Raw genomic sequence first — 26,013 nt, 5'->3', positions numbered from 1 at the left:
TATGTATATCATAATATGACTATCCATCTCTTCACCCCACAGCAACATGGAGGTTTCACACTAGTATATATTATGAAGATTAACTTTATCAAAGGTACTAACACACATGCTAGCAAACAAATACCTACTTGCTTCACATCACTGATTTCACATGGTAAGATCGCGTCACGTGCAGGGACACATGTACCCATATGCACACCAGCTACTTAATGGATGTGCATAAGAGTTTCAATGTGCAAAATCCCAACCATTTCAAGCAGTAGACAATAACAATAACCACTTATGAATTACTTTATCGCTTTATGAACTATGTAATCCCCTTGAAAAGGTAGGTGAGAACTTGGTACACATTTTTTAGTTTGAGTTGTACATCTTCTCATGATATATATGCCAGTCCACATCTCTTTCTTTAAAATAATGAGTTATCCATGCATACTGTTTTCCAACACATTTCCCGCTGCAAAAACAACCAGGCTCGTAATAAGGCAGGCTACCTCTGTCCCCCCCAAAACCCCCCCCCACACACACCAGCCCCCCACCCAAAAAAATATTCCATACAGTGGCCATGGAAGGAATGTTTTAACACACTTCTTACTCAAAATTTATTCTGAAGTTGCCAATGAATCCGTTGAGAACAGTATGTTGCCTGAAATAAGTGCTTCCTTATCTACAAGACCACAAAACACACACCACTTCAATGAAATCGAATGTGACCTTTTGAGTAATGAATACAAATATCACAAATATAATGTACGGCACAAAACTATGTGTCAGTTAGATGCAAATAATAGTCAAGTTTGCAAGATACTCAAACCTGTCAATGCTAGACAGGCAGTCTCCCTGCGTACATATCTAGCTAAGCTCTGCCAAACACCAAGTGAAAACCACAGAAGGCATTAGCAATCCTTAGCAACTCACCAGGCTACACATGCTTATGTTCAAGACATCGTCCCATTGCCAACGATGTGCCTATGTTTGCATTCCACCTTGGCAACCAACAGATCCAAATTGCGTTCCCAGCAGATCCAAACACAATTGTCATGCATGCAAGTTGGGATTCTCACATCCAAGAAAATATAAGAAATATTTACGTTCTACACAATTGTGGGAATGCATTTAACACTAGTCTTCGCATTCTTCCTACACACAACTAGATAATAATCATATGCAGTTCTTGAAAAGTGCATTGAAAAATACAATACATGTCCTTAAAAAGAAAGATGAATTAAACCGTGGAATGCTGACATGGTGTTGGGATCCATTTACATTCTCATTTTTTGCTGTTTTCAAAATGTTTGGAGGGTTTTCATCTTCCTTGCATTGGGACATTTGACAAATATGGGTTCAAGGAAACAAACCAATAAGGGCCTCTTGAATGCCACCAATACAGCTGTGCTTGGAGCTTCTAAAAATGGTCTACTCTTCAAAATACATTCTCTTTGAAACAGTTGCTCTGACAGAAAGGTTGCAGTGTCTCTATTTATAGAATCCTCATGAAATGAATTAACATAAGACCAATGTGATTTTATACAGAGGAGTCCTATTTATAGGCAAAGAGCAACAAAAAGCTTAGTCTCTGGAAGACGACCCCCTTGCCCCAAACCAAAAGAAAGGTCGCCCTGTGCTCCTCAACAGCACTAAAACCACCCTCATTCTGTTCCTACATGTCTTGAAGAGAGGGAAAGTGATATGCCCAAATGTTCTCTGAATCTCTGTGCAGTCATCTGGCAGGCCACCTCAGTGGTATCACTGCATTACGCCCATTGCCAAGCAAGGTCTGCAAATCAAGCCATTCTCAAGACTTGTTGAGCCTCTCTAGGTCACAGATTGTAATCAGGAGCAGGGAGCTTGCACACTTAACTATAATGTAATTAATTATTAGACAATTAATGAGTGGCCCCAGCATGATTCTACACAACTCTCAAAGAGATTTGCACACGAACACCACACTGGGACAGAATGGGCTGAGCCCCCCCTTGGAATTTTATATTACCAAGGAGCCTTCGACAAGTACACGCTTTGCAGGCCTCTCATTTCCCTATCAGCAGGAACAGAAGGTACAAATACATGGTACTGTAGGTATTGCCAAAGTACAGCCGGTACACAAGGTATTGTCATTAAATACAATCAATGGGTACAAAATAATGACATCAGCATGTACAAGATGGCTGAAGGTACCGTACAGCAGCACATCAGCAACTAGTATCGTTAGAAACATGCAGATATAGTCGATGTAGTCACAGCAGGGATGATGTCGTCGGGAGCTGGTACAGTGTGTACAGTCTGCCATATCATCATAGTACAGACTGGTACAGAAGATACAGCCTGCACGGAATCGTATAGTGCAGCAACAGAGGAGCGCGAAGATGATGGCGAGGATGGGAGAGCTGGCATTTGTGTCATGGTATTCTCCTTCGACCTAGAAAACTTGGTAACGAATATATTTATATACATGCACAATGCTTTTGTGTTGATTTTCTTTCCATGCCGTTTTCTCCACATTTGTGTTATTATATGCTTTCCCCCCAAATAATGAGCTAAAGCTTCAAACCTTACAAGTGAGTAATATCCAAGCTTTCTCCGGCGACCACACATTGATGTGTAAATGCTTTTAACCACAAGGGCCCAAAATATAATTAGTCCGGCCTTGGTTAATAAACTTGTCCGCCCTTTAAAATAATGATGTGCACAAATAACCTGTTTTGAACTTGTTTTCCACGCAATTGATCTTCCAGTCAATTCAAGAGCCTATTGGGGGCATGTTCTACGTAACCCATGAAATCATAGATAATCTGTCAGGCCTGAGTCATGTTCCTAGCCACCCACAAAGATGTCTAGAGTGCCTGGAATCCATATCTAGATAACCACCCATTCCCAAACCTTGTCCAAAAGTCCATAAATCCTCACAAGTCCTGTAAACGACTGATAAATGCCAGTAATAAATCCCATAAATGGTAAACATCACCCCTCATCTTCTAAGCAGTTGTCCTCAACGGTAAGAGGAGTCATATAATCAAAAGTCCAAAACCATAACTTCTTGTAAAATCTAGAGGTCCAAGACCCTCTAAGTCCTGCATAATCTGAGAGCTTCAATAACATAACTGCCTATAACTCCCAAGGTTCTCAACAACCACAAAATACTGGACAGAGAATTGATCCCGCTGAAAGTGACAATGCAAAATCATGGATTCATGTTCCCACAAACCAAATCCGAGAGTCCATAATGCCAAATTCATAAACCTGTAGATGGATCCATATTCCAAGAAAAACAGATCTAGAAATCCACAATGCTAATCTATAAACTTGTGTATCATACTTCCCTAAGGAATTCCATCTATCCATGGAGAAGATCCAAAGGAAGTCAATCTGTGCATGAAGAAGATCCATAATACAGCCGATGTGTATCATACTTCCCTAAGGAATTCCATCTATCCATGGAGAAGATCCAAAGGAAGTCAATCTGTGCATGAAGAAGATCCATAATCCAGCTGATGAGGTGATAGCTCAACTTTCAAGTGGTGATAGCTCAACTTTCAAGTGGTGAAGGTGTTTGCCTAGGACCAAGAGGTCCTGGGTTCAAAACCCCCTTTGGTGCTTCCTCAGCAGCATCACCTACGGGCGGATAATTAAGCGCCTACGGGCGGTGAAAAATTGGTAACTACGCGAGGATCTTGGGCCTAAGGCCTGTCGAAGGATCCACAATCCAAACTCCAGTACAAAATACAAGAGCCACCTATGTCTCCAAACTAACAGCCAAATCAAAGGCTAAGCTGAAACTAGCCAATGTAGCATCTAAATACCCAAAACATTGGCACAAGAGCTGTACAACACTTGTGCTATGTTATAGGGTTTTCCTTTCATGTTGCCCGTACTGAGGCCAGGGCTTGTGTCACTTACGGGAGGCCAAGCCTCGTGTCACCTGTAGTGTGGTCAGGATGTGGAACCCACTGTGAGGGATCCCAATTTAGGCTTCCCACTGAGCCAATTCCGTGCTCGGGAAGACCTGCTATTTACATGTTCCAATAACGGGAGATATATCCATTACATAATGCATATGCACAGTGCACACATCTCTGCCTGCTTGAAATTGTTTTCGCGCATCTTGTTTTCGTGTGACTGCCTCCTATGACGTGTCAAGTTCACGGGCAAGGGACGCCCACCCGTGAACCATGCGAGTGCCTGTATTCTGACATGGTTTGTGGCATGTGCATTGTGAACAGGTGGTAAGAATTCATTTAAACCTTTGTTTATTTCTTTAAGACTTTATAACCTTAGCACTTCACATTCTTTTAAGTTAGTCACCAACCATTGGCCAGTGCCCGGAGCCCAAGGACCAAGGTATGGCCAAACCAAGCCTTGGGCACCCTTTTATCCCATTAAAATCCATTTGTGGGACTCTTTAATGAGGGGGCACCTTATAGAGGTGCCCACCTTCATTAAAGGGGGGTGCCATGTGTCCTATAAACAATGGACCCTTCACCCCCCTTCCACCAAACCTCTCCCACAACTAATCTCTCTCTCTCTCTCTCTCTCTCTCTCACACACACACACACACACACACACACACACACACACATTAGGGGTTGGCGCATCTTTCCTTTACCCCTATCTGCAAGTCTGCTATCCTGTTATACTTGTTGTAGCCGCCTGCCTATTGTACCTGTTGTGCACTTGTTGTGCACCTGTTTGTACCTCTTGTGTACCTACTGTAGCTGCAAACTATACCTACTGTATTTGACTATGTACTTGCCGAAACCCGAATTGTACCTGCAAGCACAAGCTGAAACCCTAACTATAGTTACAAGTACATGTTGAAACCCTAATTGCACTTGCAAGTACAAGCTGAAATTCTAAATGTACCTACAAGTACATGTTGAAACCCTAACTGTACCTACAAGTACATGCTGAAACCCTACTGTGCCTGCAAGTACCTATTGAATATCACCCTACATCTAAGAACCAGCACCAAGTGTACCTGCTTGAGTACTTGCTATTGACACCGCATACCTGTACATGTTCGTGTATTCAGGGCTGGTGCAACTATCATAGCGGCTGGTACAGCAGGTACAGCAGGTATAGAGGCTGGTGCAGCCATTACAGCAGGTACAATGGCTGATGCAACCGGTACAATGGCTGGTACAACAGGTACGACCTGTGTAGAGGGGAGTGGAGTAGTGTAGACTCTCCATAGAGTGATGTAGACAATAAGGCGAGCAGCCAACATGGTAGAAGAGAGCCTACAGCAAGAAAGAGCCTCCTGAATGAAGAGAGAGGGCTCCTATGGGGCTCCCATGAGTAAAAATGGAAAGTGAAGACCATAATGACAAGTTGAGAGCTGAGTTGACAAGGGTGAGGCCAGGTGTCTCACTTTGATCCACTTTCATGCCACACGTCCCAATCTAAGAGATGGTTCCCCCCATAAACTTCATCTCTAAAAAAATCTCTATTCATAGACATTCTGTCAAAGGTGCTTTAGCAAATCCCCCCATTTGCCTAGCTTACGGACGTAATGATGCAAATAGAATTTCCATTCAAGGTTGTCCAAAAATAGTAAAGCTCCTAGATTTTAGGAGTGTGCTCCTATACCTTATTAGAAATGTATGTGAGAACTACGTAGAAGCATGTTTCGATGCTAGATCTCTCCCAAATCCTTGAGAGCTTGCCATACATGTTTTCCACTTGACACTTAAGCTCCAATGCCAATTCTATGTCCAAGAAATTGTATTGGGCACCTGGTCTTGTATTGGGCACACAAGCTTTGGGAATGGTCCCCCATTCCCAAAGCTTGTGTGTCCTTAATCTTTTGGGCATCCAAAGCCATCCCCATATGAAACCTAGGGAAATGTCCGGGCTGGTGATAGGCAAACGGCACGGGGCTGATGAACAAAGGAACTCCATCAGCAGACCACCAAGGGTAATTTTGGGTTGAAAGCAAGGGCCAATTGAGGGAAGTCTAGACAGGTGCAACCTGGGAACCACCCAAAACAGCCCGCAAGAAAGCCCATGTGGGCAGCTAGCAGCCCTCAAAGATGAGCAAGATGTAAATCCACCATCTCCACAGCAATTGACATGTGGCAAAGCATGCCAAGCCTCAAATAAAACAATCAATTGTGTGGAAGCCACCACACATAGGAGGACTATGCTAAAACCATTGCCCTTAAGAACCTGGAGATGCTCAAATAGCTGAATACCTAATCGTGGTGACCATTCAAGAAATTGATATGTACCAACCATAGAGATCAAGTGCATACAATATGTACATACGCATATGCATGTGTACGTGTATGTGTTACATACCAGTGCTAATCCTCGAGATTAGTGGCCTAATCCGGTAGGGTTAGGGGAGCCATGGGTTTAGGAGAAAGCAAGCTAATATGGGCAACTAAAGTAGAAGTTGTTTTGAGAAATCAAATACAAGAAGGAAGGGAGAATGAGACTATGGATTGCAAATGATCGCAAAGTGTGTTATGTAGTTGCTTGGCATATGCAACTATGATTGGGTGTATGTGTTTTTGGGTAAAGCGGTTATGCTTTGCCAAATGTTGGGTGAGCTTCTTTGCTTCACAGAGATGGTTCTCTGAGGGATCTTGGCACGCGCACATATATTTTGTAGAGATCCAGATTCAAAGCAGATTTTGCTCGTGTTGAAATCATTAGGTTTCTCAAATAGATTTATTCTCCCGAGAAGGTTCAATTTGTATTTGCTAGCAATCTTTGGTAATCTTTTGAAAGACTTGTAAGTTGAGGAGTGATGGATTTGTAAGACACGTATGGGGTATCTAGTCCATACTATGCATAATGGAGTTGATAGTTATATAGTCTTGTGGGTTGACTACCATAAGTATATAACATGCATGTTCCTAAAAGATGAATTTGGGCATGTTCCTGGATATATATATATATAGATATCTATCTCTCTCTCTCTCTCTCTCTCTCTCTCTCTCTATATATATATATATATATATATATATATATATATATATATCTATCTATCTATCTATCTATATCTATATATATATCTATAGATATATATATATATATATCTATATATATACATATAGATATATCTATATATATACATATATATATATATATATATATATATATATATATATATATATATATATATATATATATATACATATAGATATATATATAGTTCTAGTGGTATGGGACACTAGGATGTATCACATGTTCCAGTTTACACCACTCTATCGAGGCAGATGTTTTAGCCTTTGACAAGATAGTTCTCCAGAACTCAAGATTGTAAGATATCTAGTTCATGGGGTGAGTGCGCTAGCCTCTCATATGGCAGATGTCCAGTTCATTAGCCACACTTTTGATGTGGCAGATGTATGGTTTATGGGCCATGACACTGACGTGGCAGATATCCAAATTATCAGTTTTTATTATGGCTAATATTCATAGAAGGGTGTTGACAAGTGGGGTTTTTCTATTTCTATCTGGTTCCAGTAGAATGTTGATGTTGGCAAATTTCACTTGCATCTTGATTACCTTGACAAAGTAGATTGAGTTGGCACTTGAAGTTTCTTGATACTTTAGGCAATCAGAGACTGACTGAGGTAGGTTCCTAGTCATGATGATTGTTCTTAGTCTATCAGGCAATAGAGAGGATAAATTAATTATCGTGGAACATTGCACATGTTCAACACCGAGAGATCATTTGATTGGTCTGAATCTGTCTGTGATATTATTGAACAGGTTATGTTTGGTATGGGTGTCAACCCAAGTTTCCCTTGAGAATTAGAACTTGAAGATGTAGTTCTAGGTGCAAATAATGCTAGAAAAAATTGACCTCCTGTACAACCAATTCCACAGTTGGTAGAGGATATGATACAAAGAAGGAGAGTTATATCAGGGGTGTTCTTGTTTGGACAGGGTCTTGATAGAACCACTTTCAGAGGTCATTTACGACGAGCTACGACAATTGTTTGTGATGTTAGATTATCTGATTCTCGAGAGTTGATTGAAGGGGGGTTGTGTTTCTCGCGACTCTGGTTCGAGTTGGTCTGCCTTTAGTTCCATTGAGATAGTTATAGAAACAATGATTGCAAATTTAGTCAGTTCCTATGACCGAGTTATGAGTGGAAAGAACACACATAGTGAACCAACTTATGGAGTCAATTGTCAGATGTAGTTTGAGTTTCCCCTGTTTATTTTCGAGAGGGGGAATGTCTTAGGGAAAAAAAGTCTAGTTTTTCATGTCAGATTATCCCAATCTGTCACATGCACTCTGCACTCAGTGCATGGTGACAAACTGGCTCATCAGCAGCAGTGCAACATTTGTACATTATTAGAACCTAGTAGGATGATATTTGTCGTACGCCGTGACCCCATTGTACATCCTCAGTCCAGGATAAGTCAAGTACGAGCTACGTAGGTCATTCCTCAGCCTTAGCGGGTCAGTCAGTCAATCAAGTCCCTTAATCCACTTGGAGAGAATCATTCATGCATGTAGAGTCAGTAGAAGCCTTAGGGTTTGCATCAGAAAGCACTCTACATCCTGCATAATATGCATTCATATGCCTATGCATCATTTAGAACATCCCAGAAGCCTTAGGAAATTTACTAGGATTTATCTGGTATTTTTTCCATATTTTATGGTATTTATTTAAGCATTTATTGTCGTTTATAAACATAAAGTTTATTAAATTATGACCAGCCAACTTGACCAACCCCTATCTAGTATAAATAGGCTTGCATAGGGCTTAGTTTCTCATTCAGTCTTCAGTGTGCTAAGAGCTTTCCTCCTCAGCCCTAGGAGTACCCTTGCCTTCAGCACTAGACTAGTCTCATCCAACCCTTGGAGTACTTGAGTTTTGCTTCAACCAGCCTTGGTTCTCCAACGCATGCAGTTCAGCAGTCCCTACAACCATAGGCGCAGCCATATAGTACATCCACAGGCTCAAATCAGCAAACACACGTGCGTTTTCTGCATATAAACCAGCCGCTTGCAATTCAGTCCCCTACAGTCTGCGTTTACAGATCTACAGCAGCCCTACAGTCTGCGTTTCAGTCCCGCATCAGCCCTACAGTCTGCGTTTCGGGCCAGCATCAGTCCTACACTAGTAATCAGCCCTACACTAGTAATCAGCCCTACAGACCATGGAGCGTCTCCAACTCTTGGAGGTAGCAGCAGCAGCACGTCCTTCTCCGCCTCCAGCAGCACTCGACTACATCTCCCTCTTTTTTCAAATGGAACAACAAAGGAGAGAGGATGAGGCCCGAAGGAAAGAAGAAAAAGCAGAAAGACGGGACTATGAGGAAGCCCAACGCAGGATCGACGAAGACCGGCGTCAAGCTGAACTCGCCGCTCGAGAACACCAACGTGAGCTTAATCGAGAACGTATGTTATTGGAGCACCAACGGAAAAAGGAAGCCATACACTTGAGGTATCAGCAGCTCTCCTCAGTCTCCCCAGTCATAGGTGTCACCAGCCAGCAATCCGCAGCACATCAACCACCATCATTCGTAGTCAATCAAACTTCCGTAAGTATGATGGTAAGTGTGATCATTCATCAGTTAATCAATTTATTCATCACTTTAATGCTCATTTTCCATTAGCTAGGATCACAGACCCACAAGATAAAGTCCACTTAGCGGCTCCCCATCTCACTGGTGAGGCAGTCACTTGGCAGCATTGGTCTAGTATTCATACAGACCACGCCACAGGTGTCACAGCCTTTGACTGGGACATCTTTGTCCATGACCTGAAGACCAGATTTCTCCCGCCCCAGTACATGACCGGTCTGAAAGATGAGTTCTATGGACTCAGACAGAACGGATCCCCAGTGCTTTAGTTTTCCGGTAAGGTTATTACTTTGGCACAGCAGTTAGGGTTATCTGCGCAGGCTAAGATGGAGCAATTCATTCGTGGATTGGACTCTAACATTCGGTTTACAGTGCGTAACTTTGAACCAAGTACATATGACCGGGCTCTGACTCTCGCTCAGAATGAAGAAATGAAGCTGAACGGGGGCAAGCCCAAGCAGTCATCTCCATCCAGTACCAAACCCCGGCAACAGCAATCAACTGCACAGATAGGGAAAGGTAACGCTTCTTCTAAAGATACTAAGAAGGACGGCAGTAATAGCTCCAGTTCAAGGGGTAAGAATCCCATACGGTGCATGGTTTCTGCCACAAAGTCCCATTGGACTGTGACAAAGGCCTTTTCAATATCTACTTGCATTAGAAGCACATCTTGTTCTATATATTTGGCATACTCAATGCCACTGTACGCATTCCCAATGTTGTCCGTGATGTGTTTTTGAGGCACAAACCCATATTGCGCCAGATGCAAACCCGTATAGACCGAGCCCTTGAGGCGGTTAACGAGCATTTTTGCAACCAATTTGTATGCCACTGGCATGAGTGTGATGGTCTCCAATCTGCAAAAGACTCACACAAGCTCTTTTTTGGAAAAAGTTTTAATATTCAGGCAATTCCCACAGACACACACGTGTGTGCAGACATATATACACACACACACATAGGTGTCGTGTTTCGAACACATGCCCCTTGCTGAGCAATGCGGTATGATAGCCACTCAGGTAAGGGCCCACCGCTGACAAGAGCGTGTTTGTCTTAAACGTAAATGCACCTGTGGTGTAGAAAGAAGATACTAAAATTCACCTGCACAGGTATCGCTAGTGTTCCAGTTGGCATCAATTTGTCATCCTCAGCAAACACATTCCTGCAAAACCATAATTTTTCCACAAAAGTACACAGAAAAACAACATGAGTGCACTCGCTTTGACGCAATTATTAGCTATTTGGTCCATCAGAAAAAGAAAGCCGAGTGTTGAGGAAATGTTGCCTACTTACCGCCAAAGGGCCCGAGCAAGTTCATCTTTGGAGGCCTCAGGTTTCATGGCATTATCATATGCAAGAACAGCTCCATAAAATATCTTTTCTAGCTCTTTCATCCATTTTGAAAACAGCATTTTCACCTATGTAGTACCAACTGCAAGGAATGTTACAACTAATGCCCCAAGGAAGTGAAATTCAAACTGCGTGTGTGAAACATTCACATGCACAGGAAACAAAAGTCATCAATGAGATAGTCTAATGGTACAATGGTTTTTAGAAAATCGATACACACCCCTGCAGCCACCACTCGTCGTTCCAGGTCTTCATTGTAGACTTCATACAAGGCTTGGCCGAAATCAGTACCATCTTTTCCTTCCACTCGAAGCCTCACTAGGCACATCCACATGTGTAGAACCAGCATTGCATGTGTTGTCCGAAAGGTCTTCTCTAGACTAAACGCTGTAATAATTGCAAACCCCAGTTGGTTAATACACTTACAGATATCTACAGATGCACAGGTCTTGAAGAAATTTCAATCGTACCTTAACTATATAAAAAAAGAAGAAAAACGCCACACACTCGTTATACCTTTACGAGGGAGACTGACACCGTGTACACGGATGAGATATACAGACGCTTATGTGCCGAGGAGCCGGGACGGCCATTGGATGAGCTCACTCAGATATTGATAGAGACGCTTCATGCTGCAGCATCAGAGGCATATCCCCATAGTCAACCTACACGGAGACGATCTGGGAACATGCCCCAGAACAGCTGGTATGATGAGGAGTGCAGAGAGATGAGGATCAGATTACAGAGAGAGGTGCTCATGGGTGTTACCACTCACAGACAGTCACGGATTACCTTCCGGCGCCTAGTGCGACGGAAGAAGAGGGCTTATCTTGCTCAGTTAGAGAGGGATTTGTATTAGTTATTTATGAGTCAGGACTCAGGTGAGGCATGGAGACTATTCCATGAGCATTCACCATTACCTCCACAGAGATTTGGGGTGAGTATGCAGCATCCATGTACACCATCCCTGTACACAGCACCAGGACAGCCGCCCCTGCCAGACCCATCGGAACCATGCCCAGAGACATGTGCTTTCTTTACTGCTGAGATGGTAAGGAAAGCTATTGACAGGATGAGGACTGGGAGACCATATGATCATGATGGTTTGGTAGCAGAGCACTTTATTCATGCCAGAGATATGCTTGCAGAGCTTATTGCTATGATGTTTAACCGAGCCATGTGTGAGGGTTTTCCTAAGACTTGGAATATGTCCACGATTGTGCCTATCTTCAAGTCAGAGGATCCCATGCTTCCTGGGAATTATCGTACCATCATGATTGGTCACACATTGGCTAGATTATATGCATCTATTCTTGAGCAGGAGTTGAGTAGATGGGCAGAGAGAGAGGGCATACGTGCATCAGGGCAGGCAAGGTTCAGGAGAGGTTTCTCCACTCTTGACCATATCTTGACACTCAGAGCTATTATTGAGGAGGGCAGATTATATGGCAGGAGGATTTATTGTTGCTTTGTGGATTTCCGCAAAGCTTTTGACACACTACCGAGAGCCAGACTGATGCGCAGACTATAGGACATGGGAGTGCCCACAGAGCTGATTTGGGGAATCGTGGCTTTATATAGGACAGTTGTGGGGCAGGTACGTACTACTCAGGGTATATCTGAGATGGTTCACTCCACTATTGGGGTGAAACAGGGCTGCCCCCTTTCTCCCACCTTATTTGGGATGTATGTGGATGAGGTTTCGGACTATGTAAAGCGGGAGGGTGACAGAGGAGCACAGCTAGCAGGGACATGGATTTCGCTGTTATTGTATGCTGATGATATTGTGCTAATCTCAGATTCTCTAGAGGGGATGCAGCGTCATTTGGATGCATTGCACACGTTTGCACAGGACAATGGATTGTCTGTTAACCTTGGTAAAACCAAGGTGATGGTGTTTGACACCACAGCACATTGGGTTAGGAGGTCAGTTCCCACCTTTACATATGGTCAGGAGACAGTGGAGTATACAGATGCATATACTTACCTTGGTGTGGTTTTTAGTGGCCCACTATTTTCCTTGAGGAGAGCAGCGGAGACCAGATTGACCAGAGCTTATGCAGCATTGGGGAGACTAGAGAGGATGTGTTCGTAGGTTCAGTTTCAGGAACCTCGAACAAAGCTCTGGCTCTTTGACACTTTGGTCACTTCAGCCATGCTGTATGGAGTGTAGATAAGGGGACCCTCAGTGGATCACCACAGCCGAGCTGGTAGCACTGATGGATGGAGATGTATGGAGTGGCCCTTGGTTTCTATGATTTCCCGGATGATTAGGGCCAAGGCCTCCGTATCACATGATATTATCCCTGCAGAGATGGCTACCCCCCCATTGGTAGTAGAGGCACTCACTCGATCAGTCTCCTTAATACATAGCACTTGGGCTCTCCCTAGAGACAGATATGCTCGCTTAGCCCTAGAGTCTTCACGACAGTTGGCATCACAGGGAGACAAATCATGTTGGTATGCACAGATGACAGCTTGGTTCCAATTGCATGGCTTTAGTATGAACAGGCTACCTCCATTTCAGTACTCCCTGGATGCACCCTCCCTCTCTCTCACACGAGCAGAGATTACCAGACTTATCAGGCAGGACTTGACTCAGCTGGACACTAGGTACGTAGATAGGATGCTAAGAAAGAGTAACAACCTTGGCACAAGGAGCTGGTCAACAACACCCTACAGCATTGGCCTACTTGTAACCAAGGTTCTTGTTTGTTGGCCCAAAATCGGCTTTGCAAATCAAAGAGCCAAAACCAACAAGCCATTTCTACTCGTCATCACAGGAAACTATGGTGATCATGAGGAGTTCCTCATAGGTCCTACTTCTTCGGGATATGATGTTTTACTTGGCATACCCTGGCGTTTTCGCATGCTTCCAGTTCCAGATTTTAAAAAGAAGACGCTTACCTTTACTCATAAGGGCAAGCAGTATTGTATTCATGCAGGCACTACTAGTGCAACTATTCCCGTTGTAGGCTATATTGCCATTAAAAAGCAAATAAAGAAGTCTATTTGTTCGTACTTGGTTTTTGTCAAAGAGCAAATCAGGTCTAAAGATGAAAGCATGACACATCTAGATAAGTCGGGGGTAAATTTTTTTATATCATTATGAAGATTGTTTTGCAGATGCTTTGCCTAGGCAACTTCCCCCGCAGCGTCCAGAGGATCATCGCATTGATTTGATTCCTAGGAGCTCACCTCCAAATCAGCCCCCTTATAGAGTGAGTGCAAGTCAACAAGAAGAAATCATGACACAAGTCAATGATCTTCTTGAGAAGGGTTTGATACAACCCAACTCATCACCTTATTGCTCACCCATTTTGTTGGTACAAAAGAAAGATGGTTCATATAGAATGTGCATTGACTACAGGGCCTTGAATAAGATAACCATCAAGAATCGGTTTCCAATACTGAGAATTGATGATATCTTGGATAAACTCCAAGGGACATCTATTTTCAGCCGCATTGATTTGAAAAGTGGTTATCACCAAATAAGAGTAGCTCCTCAAGATGTACATAAGACAACTTCTAGGACTACATTTGGATTGTATGAGTATTTAGTGATGCCTTTTGGTCTTACTAATGCTCCTGCTACTTTTAATTGCATTGATGGATCGTATTTTCAAAAATCACAGAATGTTTACAAGAGTTTTCTTTGATGATGTACTAGTTTTCTCCAAATCCGAGGAGGAACACAAGCACCATTTGGCTATTGTTTTTGAAGAGCTCCGCAAGCATAAACTTTATATCAATCCCAAAAAGAGTGAATTTTTCTTGGCTGAAATTCATTATCTTGGCCATATTGTTTCTAAGGACGGTGTACACATGGACCCTGCCAAGATTCAAGCTATTGTTGATTGGCCTGACTTGACTTCTGTGCATGAAGTCAGAAGCTTTCTTGGTTTATGTTCATATTATCGCAGGTTCATTAAGCATTTTGCTCTTTTGGCTGGTCCATTGCATGATCTTACAAAGAAGAAGATTGCTTTTGTTTGGGGTATTAGACAAAAGATAGCTTTCCAGAAGCTAAAAGATGCCATTAGTCAACAGCCAGTTCTTATTGTGCCAGATTTGCATAAGCCTTTTGTTGTGGAATGTGATGCAAGTGGTGATTGCATAGGAGCAGTGTTAAATCAAGAAGGCCATGCTGTGGCTTTTGAAAGTCGAAGATTGCAAGATGCAGAGACACATAGTATCATCTATGAGAAAGAATTAATGGTTGTGATTCATATGAAAGCACTATCTCTTAGGTGCTGAATTTATGGTCAAAACATATCATCAGAGTCTCCGGCACTTTCTCACACAAAGAAAACTCTCTGAGAAGCAGATGCGATGGGCTAATTTTCTTTCCATGTTTCATTTTCAGATTCTTCACATTTTTGAAAAGAATAATTCAATAGTTAATGCATTATCTCATAGACCCAAGGTGAATGCTATCACCACTGCCTATCATGAGGACCTTTCATCTATGCCTCAAATGTATAATACTGATGAAGATTTCAAAGAGATATGGGCTGATTTACAGGCTGCAAAATCAGTCCATCCTTTCTCCATCAAGGATGATTATTTATATCACCGTCAAGCCATTTGTGTAGTCAAGTAGCTTCGTCAAAAGGTCATGGATGAAGCACATGCACCTCCCTATGCAGGTCATAGAGGTATTTTGCCCACTACTCAAGCTTTGGAAACATATTTCTATTGGCCTTCTATGGGGGCTGATATAGAAAAATATGTTCGTGAGTGTGTGGTATGCCAAAAAGTTTAGTATGATAGACATAAGTTGCCTGGTTTACTTCAGCCTTTGCCTATCCCTCAGGCACCTTGGGTTAGCATAGCAATGGATTTTGTCATAGATCTTCCTCAATCTACTTATGGTAATAATGCTATTTGGACTATTATTGATCGCTTTAGTAAGCAAGCTCATTTTATTCTCGTAAGAAAGACTATCAAGCCCAATCATATGGCTCGACTCTTTCTTTTTCATGTTTTTAAACATCGTGGAGTCCATTGTGGGAGACAAAGATCCAAGGACTACGAGCTTATTTTGGAGAGCTCTCTTTGACAATATGGGTACTAAGCAATTTCTCTTCTACCTATAGTCCCCAAACTGATGGGCAAAATGAAATAGCAAATTCAGTGGTCCTCGATCTACTCAAATGCTATGTTTCTAATCAAAAGGCAGCATGGGAGAAATATTTACCCTTGGTTGAGTTTGTATACAATAATACAATCATTCCTCCACTGGCAAAGCTCCATTTGAGGTTATCTATGGCAAGGTAATACTTCCACCCATCCTTCGCACTAAGGATGAGATTTTTGCTACTGATGAATATGTTAGAGATCTAGATACCGCATATGCACAAGTTCGGGTAGCCATACAACGCTCTCAAGAAAAGCACAACAAAGTTGTCGATCGGCATCGGCGTCATATGGACATCAAAGAGCAAGATTGGGTTCTTCTCAAGTTTGAAAAGACGCGTCTCCGCAAGAGACCAGGACAAGAAGGCAAGGCTCTCAAACTTGCCAACAGGTATTATGGTCCATTTCAGGTTATTCAAAAGATTAATGATGTGGCTTTTAGATTGGCTTTGCCCAATCATTGGAAGATACATAATGCTTTCCACATCAACCTGTTGAAACAATATATTGGAACTCCACCTTCTCAACCAGTTACAAAAGAATCAAGATCCACCAGAAGTGGATGATTTAGAGGAGGTACTACAACCCGAACAGATTGTCTTCCATCCAGAGCGTAAGCTTGAGGAAGGCAAGGTCATACGCAAGTATTTGGTTGAATTCAAAAACTATTCTCCTATGGATTCAAGGTGGATGCAAGAACAAGATCTTAAAGAATATCCCGATCTCCTCAACAACTACTTGGAAGCTTTTCAGTTGAGGACAACTGTTTAGAAGCCGGGGGGAATGTAACTACTCCCTAATTTCTCGAGATTCATATTGTAAATTCTCTATTATCCATGGAAATGGGTGTTGGTACATGTAGCCATGGAATGTTTATGGTTAAGCTTCCCATGTATGTGTATGCTAGCTATATCTATCAGATCCTGGCTGCATAGAAGCATGTTAAGCATTTAATGGATCTTGGAGAACCAAATGCAATATATAATGCCATGGATGTTTGATGGATCTTGGAGAGCCAAATACCATAGCCCTTGTAAATATCAAGTACATATAAATAGATGGGGTTTCTTCCAAAATATGTGTTTAAATGCATACATTTGTGTGCATGGCTTATTTTTATTTGCGTGTATTGTTTTGTTTGCCTGGACAATGCTTGTATTTTATTGCATGAGAAGCTCATGGATCTGGGGACGCCTGGATTGCACCCATGGGTTAGTATGTTGCATAACCTGTCTTCAATTAACTTGTATTGATGGATTTGTACAAGAATAATTGACATTTTCAAGGCAGCCCACTCTTATGCGGGTTTTCTATCTCTATGCATGCATACATGCATGCATGCATGACATTCTAGCTAAGTATTGTTGATAGACTTCTTCTCCATGATGAGAAACCTCCATGCATGCGACATGCATAGTCAGAAACCCTCATGCATGTGACATGCATAGTCATGCATAGTTAGAAACGCCCATACATGCGAGTCACGACATGCATAGTTAGACACCCCCATACATGCGACATGCATGGCCAGAAATCCTCATGCATGTGACATGCATGGCCAGAAACCCCCATGCATGCGACATGCAAGCTTTTTCAGCTACATGCATGCATCATGCAATGCTTTATCTTTTCATGCATCTAAAAGTGTGCCATGCAAGCTTACTTTTCTTAAAAGTAAAGCATGCAAGTTCACTTTGAAGGGAGCTAAAGAAGCTCAGCTGAAACAGTTAGGGTTTCATGTGGGAGACACACACAAAGAAGAAGGGAGAGAGAGAGAGAGAGACATGTGGGGATAAGTCAACTCACAAAGTATGAGTGTGTGACTCCCCTATCACACATGTATATTTGCTCTAGTGCACATAGTGCACTTAGTACATTAAAAGTACTAAGTGTACTATGTACTATAAAACTTATGGGCTAGTACACACTATAAGGGTGGGCATAATGCCTTTACCCCAACAACCTCCCACTTAAAGGCAATATGTGCCCTTAAGTGAAGGAAAAGAAAAAATCAGCATGTACATCATAATATACAAGGCCATATCAAGGCTGAAACTGGCCTCATCCAATGCCCATCAAGTGTCTGCCAATGAGCAAACCGCTCTGGAGGCAAACTCTTTGTCAACAGATCAGCCGGGTTGTCATCCGTATGAATCTTGACAAGCTGAATCAGCATGTTCTCTATCACCTCTCTCATGAAGTGATACTTCACATCCACATGCTTCGTCTTTGCATGAAAGATAGGGTTCTTTGCCAACTGGATGGCACTCTGACTGTCACAATGCAACAATGGAATATCCCCTGTATAACCCAAATCAACCACTAACTGAGATAGCCATAATGCCTCCTTGCAAGCCTCTATGGCTGCAATATACTCGGCCTCTGTAGTAGATAAGGCAGTGCACTTCTGCATCCTGGATATCCATGACACAGCACCTCTTGTGAATGTAAACACATAACCGGTAGTAGACTTCCGGTTATTTGGATGACCGTGATAATCCGAATCCGTGTAACCATGCACTAATGCATCCTGTTTGCCAAAGCAGATGCACATATCCTGTGTGCCCTTCACGTATCTCATGACACCTTTCACTGCTTCCCAATGCTTCTTGCCAGGGTTGGCCATGTATCTAGTAACCACTTCCACTGCAAATGCAATGTCCGGCCTGGTAGCAACCATGGCATACATGAGACTGCCACAAGCTGAAGCATACGGAATCTTGGCCATATCAGCCCTGTCACTATCCGACTGTGGGCTGTCCATAGCACTGAGTTTCACATATGGAGGCAAAGGAGTACTAGTCTTCTTCCCCCCCTCCATATTGAACCTCTGCCAAGAGACAAATACAACACATGCTGATTTCTGTCCCGAAGTATCCGCATACCCAAAATGTGATTTGCATCACCCAAATCCTTCATATCAAAGGTCTGATGCAGCCTCTTCTTCAAGGCATCCATCTCTTTACGAGATTTCCCGGCAATCAACATATCATCAACATACAAGATGAGGATTAATAGACTGCCATCCAAAGCTTTCTTGGTGTATAAGCAGTGATCTATGTCACTCCTCTTGAAATCCTGGGATTTCATGAATGTATCAAATTTATGATACCATTCCCTTGGTGTCTGTTTGAGCCCATAAAGACTCTTTTTCAGCTTGCACACAAGCTTCTCCTTTCCATTCACTGCATAACCCTCTGGCTGTTGCATATATATCTCCTCATGGAGATCACCGTGAAGAAAAGCAATCTTCACATCCATCTGAATCAAATCCAGATCATCATGAGCAACCAAAGCTAATACAGCTCCAAGTGTGGTCATTTTGACCACTGGAGAGAGGATCTCATCAAAGTCCACACCATATTCCTGCTTGAAGCCCTTAGCCACTACCCTGGCTTTGTATCTTGGCTTTGCATCAGGTGCAACTTTGAGCCTGTAAACCCACTTGCATGGCAAAACCTTCTTGCCTGTAGGCAAATGCACCAACTTCCATGTTCCATTTTTGTGCAGAGAATCCATCTCTGACTTCATAGCACGCTCCCAAAGAGCCTTGTCTGCTCTCTGTAAAGCCTCCTTATAACAAGAGGGCTCCCCACAGTCAGTGAGCATCAAGTAGTCAACCCCTGGAACAAACCTGTGTCAGGGGTCTGGAGGGTCTTGTGGACCTCCTTACCCAATGATCATCATTTGCAGGTTGCTGTCCAGCCTGCATATCACCTATTGGTGGCTCCTGTTCCATGCCATAAGGTTGAAAGATCATGCCCGGTATCTCCTCTAACTGGGGGATATCCATAGGGATATCTTCTGCCATCTCTGGCTGTCCATTTGGACCATTTTCAGCACCATTTAATGGCTGGTTTTGTTGCTGTAATGGCTGATTTACAGCCCTTGGTTGTTGTCCATGATGTCCATCATCATCAAAGATGACTCTGCCAGGCTTCTGTTGCCTTGCAGGCTCTTTATACATGCATGTTTCATCAAAAATGACATCATTGCTGTGTATAATCTTTCTATTCACTGGATCCCAAAGTCTATACCCCATTTCACCTCTGTCACCATATCCTAGGAATATGCATTTGTGAGACTTAGGATCAAGTTTGGTGCGTATTTCCCTGTGTATGTGCACGTACGCAACGCAACCAAACACTCTCAAGTGCTTGTAGGACGGAGGCTTCCCTGTCCATACTTCCTCTGGCACTTTCCCACCAAGCCTCGTGTTAGGTGACCTGTTTATAAGATGAACGGCTGTCATAACAACTTCAACCCAAAAACCATGAGGTAACGCAGCATGTGACAACATAGAACAGACCTTCTCCTGAATGGTCCTGTTCATCCTCTCTGCTGTCCCGTTTTGTGGAGGATCATAAGGAGCAGAGAGCTCCCTCTTGATGCCTTTAGCATCACAAAAGTCCTGAAACTGTTTGGACATAAACTCTCCACCATTGTCGGAATGCAAAGCCTTCAGTGTTTTGCCAGTTTGATTCTCAACATGAGCAACAAACTTCTCAAACACTGAGAATGTATCACTCTTCAAACGAAGAGGATAAACCCACACCTTGCGTGTGGCATCATCAATAAAAGACACAAAATATTTTTCCCCTCCAAAAGAAAGCTGAGACATCTCACATACATCTGTATGCACAAGCTCTAACTGAGCATCTTTCTGTCCAAGAGCTTTCTTGTGGGGGCACTGGAGTTGCTTGCCATATATACAATGCTCACAAAACTGAAAACTTGAGAACTTTAGAGAAGGCAAGTAACCAAAACGAGACAATTGCTCCATTCCTTTGACACTCATGTGTCCCAACCGGCTATGCCACATAGAGATTTCCGGCAGCTCGGTTGCATTTACATTAGCATGGTGACAAACACCAGCATGCATGAAGTAAAGAGCATCCACCTTAGAGCCTCTGGCAACAACCAGTGAGCCCTTACTAATCTTCCACTTTCCACCACCAAATGTGGTAACATAACCAGCATCATCAAGCTGTCCAGTAGAAAACAGGTTATTCTTGATCTCAGGCACATGCCTGACATCATGGAGCATAAGCTGTGAGCCATCTGAAAACACAAGCCTCACATCACCTCTGCCAAGAATCTGGCATGCATGGTTGTCACCCAAATAAACTACTCCTTCATTGCCAGCAGTATACCTGACAAACAAGTCTCTGCAACCTGTGACATGAAAGGAGGCACCTGAATCAATGATCCATGAGTGCATACCATGACCATCTCCTGCATGGAGTGAATGGGCATCAAGTGAAGACATGAATAGGACTTCATCCTCACTGTCACTTGCATGTGACACATTGACTTCTTCAATCTTGACTCCACTTTTGCCCTTTGGCTTTGCATCTTTGGCTTCATCTTTGTCTTTGTCTTTGCCTTTGCCCTTTTCCTTTTGATCATTCTTCCATTTGTAGCATTGCTTTTTGAAATGTCCCTTCTTGCCACAATAATGGCATTCCAAGTCCTTTTTGGAGCGGGACTTGCTCCTTCCCCGTTCTTGGCTTTTACCCCTTTGCTGGGATCTCCCACGTGCATTCATAGCATTGGACTTTCCAACAGAGTTGTTCTTCCTGTTCATCTCCTCTTGAAGGCGAGCACCCTCCACATCTGCATATGACAGCATAGCATTTGAATTGCTAGTGGCTGTCCTGAATGTGTCCCAACTCTCTGGCAAAGTGCATAAGAGAAAGGTGGCTTTGAACTCATCGTCCATTGCCAACTTTTGATTGATGACCTGGCTGACAACACCATTAAACTCATTTAGATGGGCTGTCATAGACGCCCCTTCCTTAATTTGAAGACCTATGAGTTTCTTTAACCAATACACTTTGCTTGAGGCACTTTGCTCGGCATACAAGTCCTGCAATCTTTGCCACATTCCCCAAGCTGTCTTCTCTTCACGTATGCTGAAAAGTAAAGTATCTGACACAGACAACATGATGGTGGATCTTGCCAGCTCATCCATATCTTCCCATTCTTCAGCAGTAAGAGAAGCGGGCATTACACCGCTTTCTTTGATGGGCTTGTGCTGCTTCTTCTGGAGCAACACATTATAGCACTGGGTTTGCCAAATGTCATAATTATGTGAGCCTTCAAGCTTTTTGATGTGAAGCAATGAAGAGCTCTCACCTGTGGTTGCCATAGCAATATGCAACCTTTGACACAGTCAATGCCTGAGTCCTTGCAAGATGTGCAAACACTGCACCAAAGCACACAAAGTGCTCACACTTGTTCTCCCAAAGTTTATCTCCCACTGCGGAAGCACGAATGCAACTCTCCTCCCACTGAATGTGATAAAATCACCAAAATCTGGTTGCTGCAGATTTATGACAGCACCTTAGATGTGCTCTGTTCCCCTTCCAAAATATTGTACAACAGTACTAAGTGCTCACCAATGATGTACCAAATCTGTGCCGGCAAGTACAGCAGCTGAAAATGAGCCTTTTCCTCACTCAAATCAATGTACAGCCATGCCAAAACTTGTACAAAGTTGTACCAAATCTGTACCAACAAGTACAATAGCAATAAATGCTCTCCTAGCTGTCCAAATGAGTGAAAATCAGACCTTGACAATCCCCACCACTGCATACAACAGTCCCGGACAGAAATTGGGCAAAAGCCCCTTGACTGCAAGTGGATTTGTGAGGGTTCAAGGCATAAAAGTCTTCCCTGCTGCTTTGCCAAGCTCAACAAGCACAGAATCTTGAAAAGCCCCTTGATTCAAGATCAATTTCTGATCATGAATGGTACATTAATGCACGTGAAAGGCATCCAGAGTCTTCACAATGCTTCCCCTGGCCACATATACATCCAATACATAAAAGCCCCTTGATTTACTGGCACATTGAGTGCTTGACAGGCATCAACACATTGCCCAAAGCATCAAATGCCAGTGCTTGCATGCAAATCAACCCAATTGGCACAAAAGCCCTTTGATTTGCACTCCAATTTCCTACAATTTAGCCCCGAATGTGAGATTGCTCACATCATACAGCATGTATGAATGCCCAATGGCACAATTACATCAAAAGCCCCAAATGTTAACACCCAATTTCCTGCCAATTGACCCGGAATGTGACCAATGTCACCCAATGTTGCCAATTGTGCTCAAATCTGAGCCATTAGGACCTGTACCTGCTCAATTGATGATAATGGACATGCAAATCCCAAAATTGAAGCAAATACCTCTGAAAATTTTTGATTTCTGTTGCAGAAAGGGGGGTTGCGTCGTATTTGCTGACTCGTGTGCTGATGCTGCTGCTGCTGTGCAGGTACGGATGCTGCTCTTGTGCTGTACGGCTGTTGAAGGGAGCTGCCGACTTTGACTGTCCTTCATGCACACCTGTGGACGCAGCGCACTTGTGTTCACCTGCACACCTTGTGCCACCTCAGCTCGAGCAGCCGAATGTTAGCACTCAGGTGTCGCAGTGCTCTGCACTCCAAGTTGCTTTTGCGTGCTGCACATCCGACTGCGTGTTGCCCTACACTATCTGCTCAGCAAGTCCAGCTACTATATGGCATCGCAATCGCCTTCTTCCTCTTACGGAGAGACACGTACGGAGAGGACCTAGAGACGGTCTTCGGCGTGGGTCTCGATGACGACGTCCGAGGTCACGTAGGCTACATAGGTGAGCACAAAGCCGGCCTCCTGCTGGTCATCGTCCAAGAAGGACTGCCCGTCCTGGTCCATAGAGCCCGCAATGACCTTGCCCGTGCACAACGAGTAGGCGCCCGCCCGGCAAGAGTAGGGCAAATCCAGCCCCGCCTCCTCAGCCGCATCCAATAAGTACGTGTCTCCCGGCACGTCCACCACCGACTCGCCGCTTGGGGTCTTGAGTGTCACCTTGAACGCCTGCACCCTTGAGATAAAAACCCTAAAAAAAAAATGTAACCCTAAAACCAGAGCTCTGATACCAATTGAAGGGAGCTAAAGAAGCTCAGCTGAAACAGTTAGGGTTTCATGTGGGAGACACACACAGAGAAGAAGGGAGAGAGAGAGAGAGAGAGAGACATGTGGGGATAAGTCAACTCACAAAGTATGAGTGTGTGACTCCCCTATCACACATGTATATTTGCTCTAGTGCACATAGTGCACTTAGTACATTAAAAGTACTAAGTGTACTATGTACTATAAAACTTATGGGCTAGTACACACTATAAGGGTGGGGATAATGCCTTTACCCCAACACACTTTTCTCCAAAAGAGTCATGCAAGCTAGTTAACTCAAAAGAAAAAGATAAAAAGTAAACTTTTCCTCCTCTTTTAGCTACACAAGTTGCTACTTTGCTAATAGCCATTCTTCGATCCAAAAGTCTTGCACAAACCTCTCCCTACCACATCTTTTCATGAGCAATAACCTCCACTCCTCCTCTTCATCTAGGCACCTCCTTCTAGGCTGAATAGAACTCTATAAATTCAGATTTCCAGCCTCATTCAAGAGTACTTCTTGGCCTTTGTTTATTGCTCTATCTAATACACTTATTCTAGAGTATTTTTCCAGCCATACCATAGTGTTTTTATTTCCCGGAAAGAGTCATGGACATCATGAAGAAGTGTCTGTCGCTTTTCCCTTAGTATGCATAGCCGGTTCTTGTAAAATAACCAGCCATCGTGGATGGCATAGTGACCCGGTTCTGACTGTAGGGCCAATCTATACTGAGTCTCGAATGTTAGCATTTCACCCCTGAATGCTGCCCATATTTGTTGCCTCTTTATGGCCCTTGATTGTGGGCTGGCCACCCTATTTTTTCCCCATTTCCCCCCTAGTTTTATTGCATTTTTCCCAGGCCGGTCTTCATCTCCTGTCAGCCAGCTCCTTACCTATATATAGGTGGGCTGGCCTCTCCCATTTATCATGTTCATTAGTGGTGTTGTGTGGTTCATGTGTTCACACACATGCTCCCTTTTGTATCCTTCACTTATGAGACTACGAGGTCTCTTGCTCGGGATTGTATTCATTGCAGTATGTATATTCAGCCTTTGGCTTCATATCTCTCTCTCTCTCTCTCTTGCTCTCAGTTCAGCACATTCTAGCACTCTCTTTGCTTCTACACTGTGCACACTCTATCATGGTATCATCGCTCTACGCTTAGTGCATTTTTTTGCCTCATCTTCAGCCCTGATTTCAGCCTCTCCTTCCTGCGTTTTTTCTCAGATTTGCTCCTGCTTGTCGGCCTGTTTTTTCAACACAGTAGCCCCTTTATTGGCTGTGTTTTCTTCTCCAGTGGACACATGTCACTTGTAGAGGAGGTTTGGTGTGGCTGGTTGCTTTGAGGCATCTTGGTACCTGTGGTGGACAGTTCTTTCTTCTAAGTCGTGCATTTTTTTTCTGAGATTTGAGCTCAAGTACAATGATGGTTGCTTCGACTGTGCTTCATATGTTTTCTAAGTCTGCCAAGCTGGATGGTTCCAACTATACCCTGTGGAAGGTGAAGGTGAAGTCGGCCTTGCGTGGAGTGAATCTCTGGGACTGGGTGGCTAGTCAAGCTACCAATGCCACCCCTCCCGCCCTCTCTACAGTTCGTGTGACTCAGGCACAGGTTGATGCATGGGAGGCAAATGATCGTCAAGTTTTCTCCTTTCTCATGTTGAATTGTCAAGATTCTGTACTCTCATGTGCGTATAGTAGATGCGGCAGGAAGTTTGGAAGGCCCTTGTAGATCTTTACGAGATTTAAGTCTCTGAGATGGATTTTGGCTTTGGAAAAGCAGCTTATGAATCTTTAGATTTTCGCCTTTCCTTCTTTATCTGCTTTCATCACGAAGATGAAAAAGCTATGAGATGAGCTGCTCTAGCCTTGTTATACTTAGAATAATTCTTTTATACATCATTTAATTTCCAGCTATAATAAGCCACTAGGCACTCTTCCTGTTGGAGGAGAGCTCCTATGGCTAAATTATTGGCGTCGGTAATCACCTTGAAAGGATCATCCCATGAAGCTAATTTGAGAATCGGAGACTCAG

General features: G+C 43.3%; 1 protein-coding gene across 3 annotated transcripts in view; it reads right to left on the bottom strand.

Moving 5' to 3' along the window:
* Window positions 1–299: 299 nt before the first annotated feature.
* The window catches only part of LOC147618058 (ubiquinol-cytochrome C chaperone family protein), a 51,810-nt gene continuing 26,096 nt past the window's right edge, over window positions 300–26,013 (bottom strand). The window contains exons 3-8 of one of the 3 annotated variants that reach the window (XM_086775298.1): window positions 11,123–11,289; window positions 10,846–10,970; window positions 10,654–10,714; window positions 815–863; window positions 589–667; window positions 300–457 (exon numbers count right to left, since the gene is read on the bottom strand). In XM_086775298.1, the coding sequence (XP_086631424.1) occupies window positions 603–667; window positions 815–863; window positions 10,654–10,714; window positions 10,846–10,970; window positions 11,123–11,289 (467 nt within the window). In that variant the 3' untranslated portion in view covers window positions 300–457; window positions 589–602. The remainder of the gene's footprint in view (window positions 458–588; window positions 668–814; window positions 864–10,653; window positions 10,715–10,845; window positions 10,971–11,122; window positions 11,290–26,013) is intronic. The other 2 variants (XM_086775297.1, XM_086775299.1) reach the window with 2 other exon arrangements.

The sequence above is a fragment of the Cibotium barometz genome, chromosome 35 (assembly GCF_041138505.1).
Source record: "Cibotium barometz isolate CiBa-2024 chromosome 35, ASM4113850v1, whole genome shotgun sequence".
Lineage (NCBI taxonomy): Eukaryota > Viridiplantae > Streptophyta > Polypodiopsida > Cyatheales > Cibotiaceae > Cibotium > Cibotium barometz.
The sequence above is the reverse complement of the archived record's forward strand: the minus strand, read 5'-3'. Positions and strand labels throughout refer to the sequence as shown.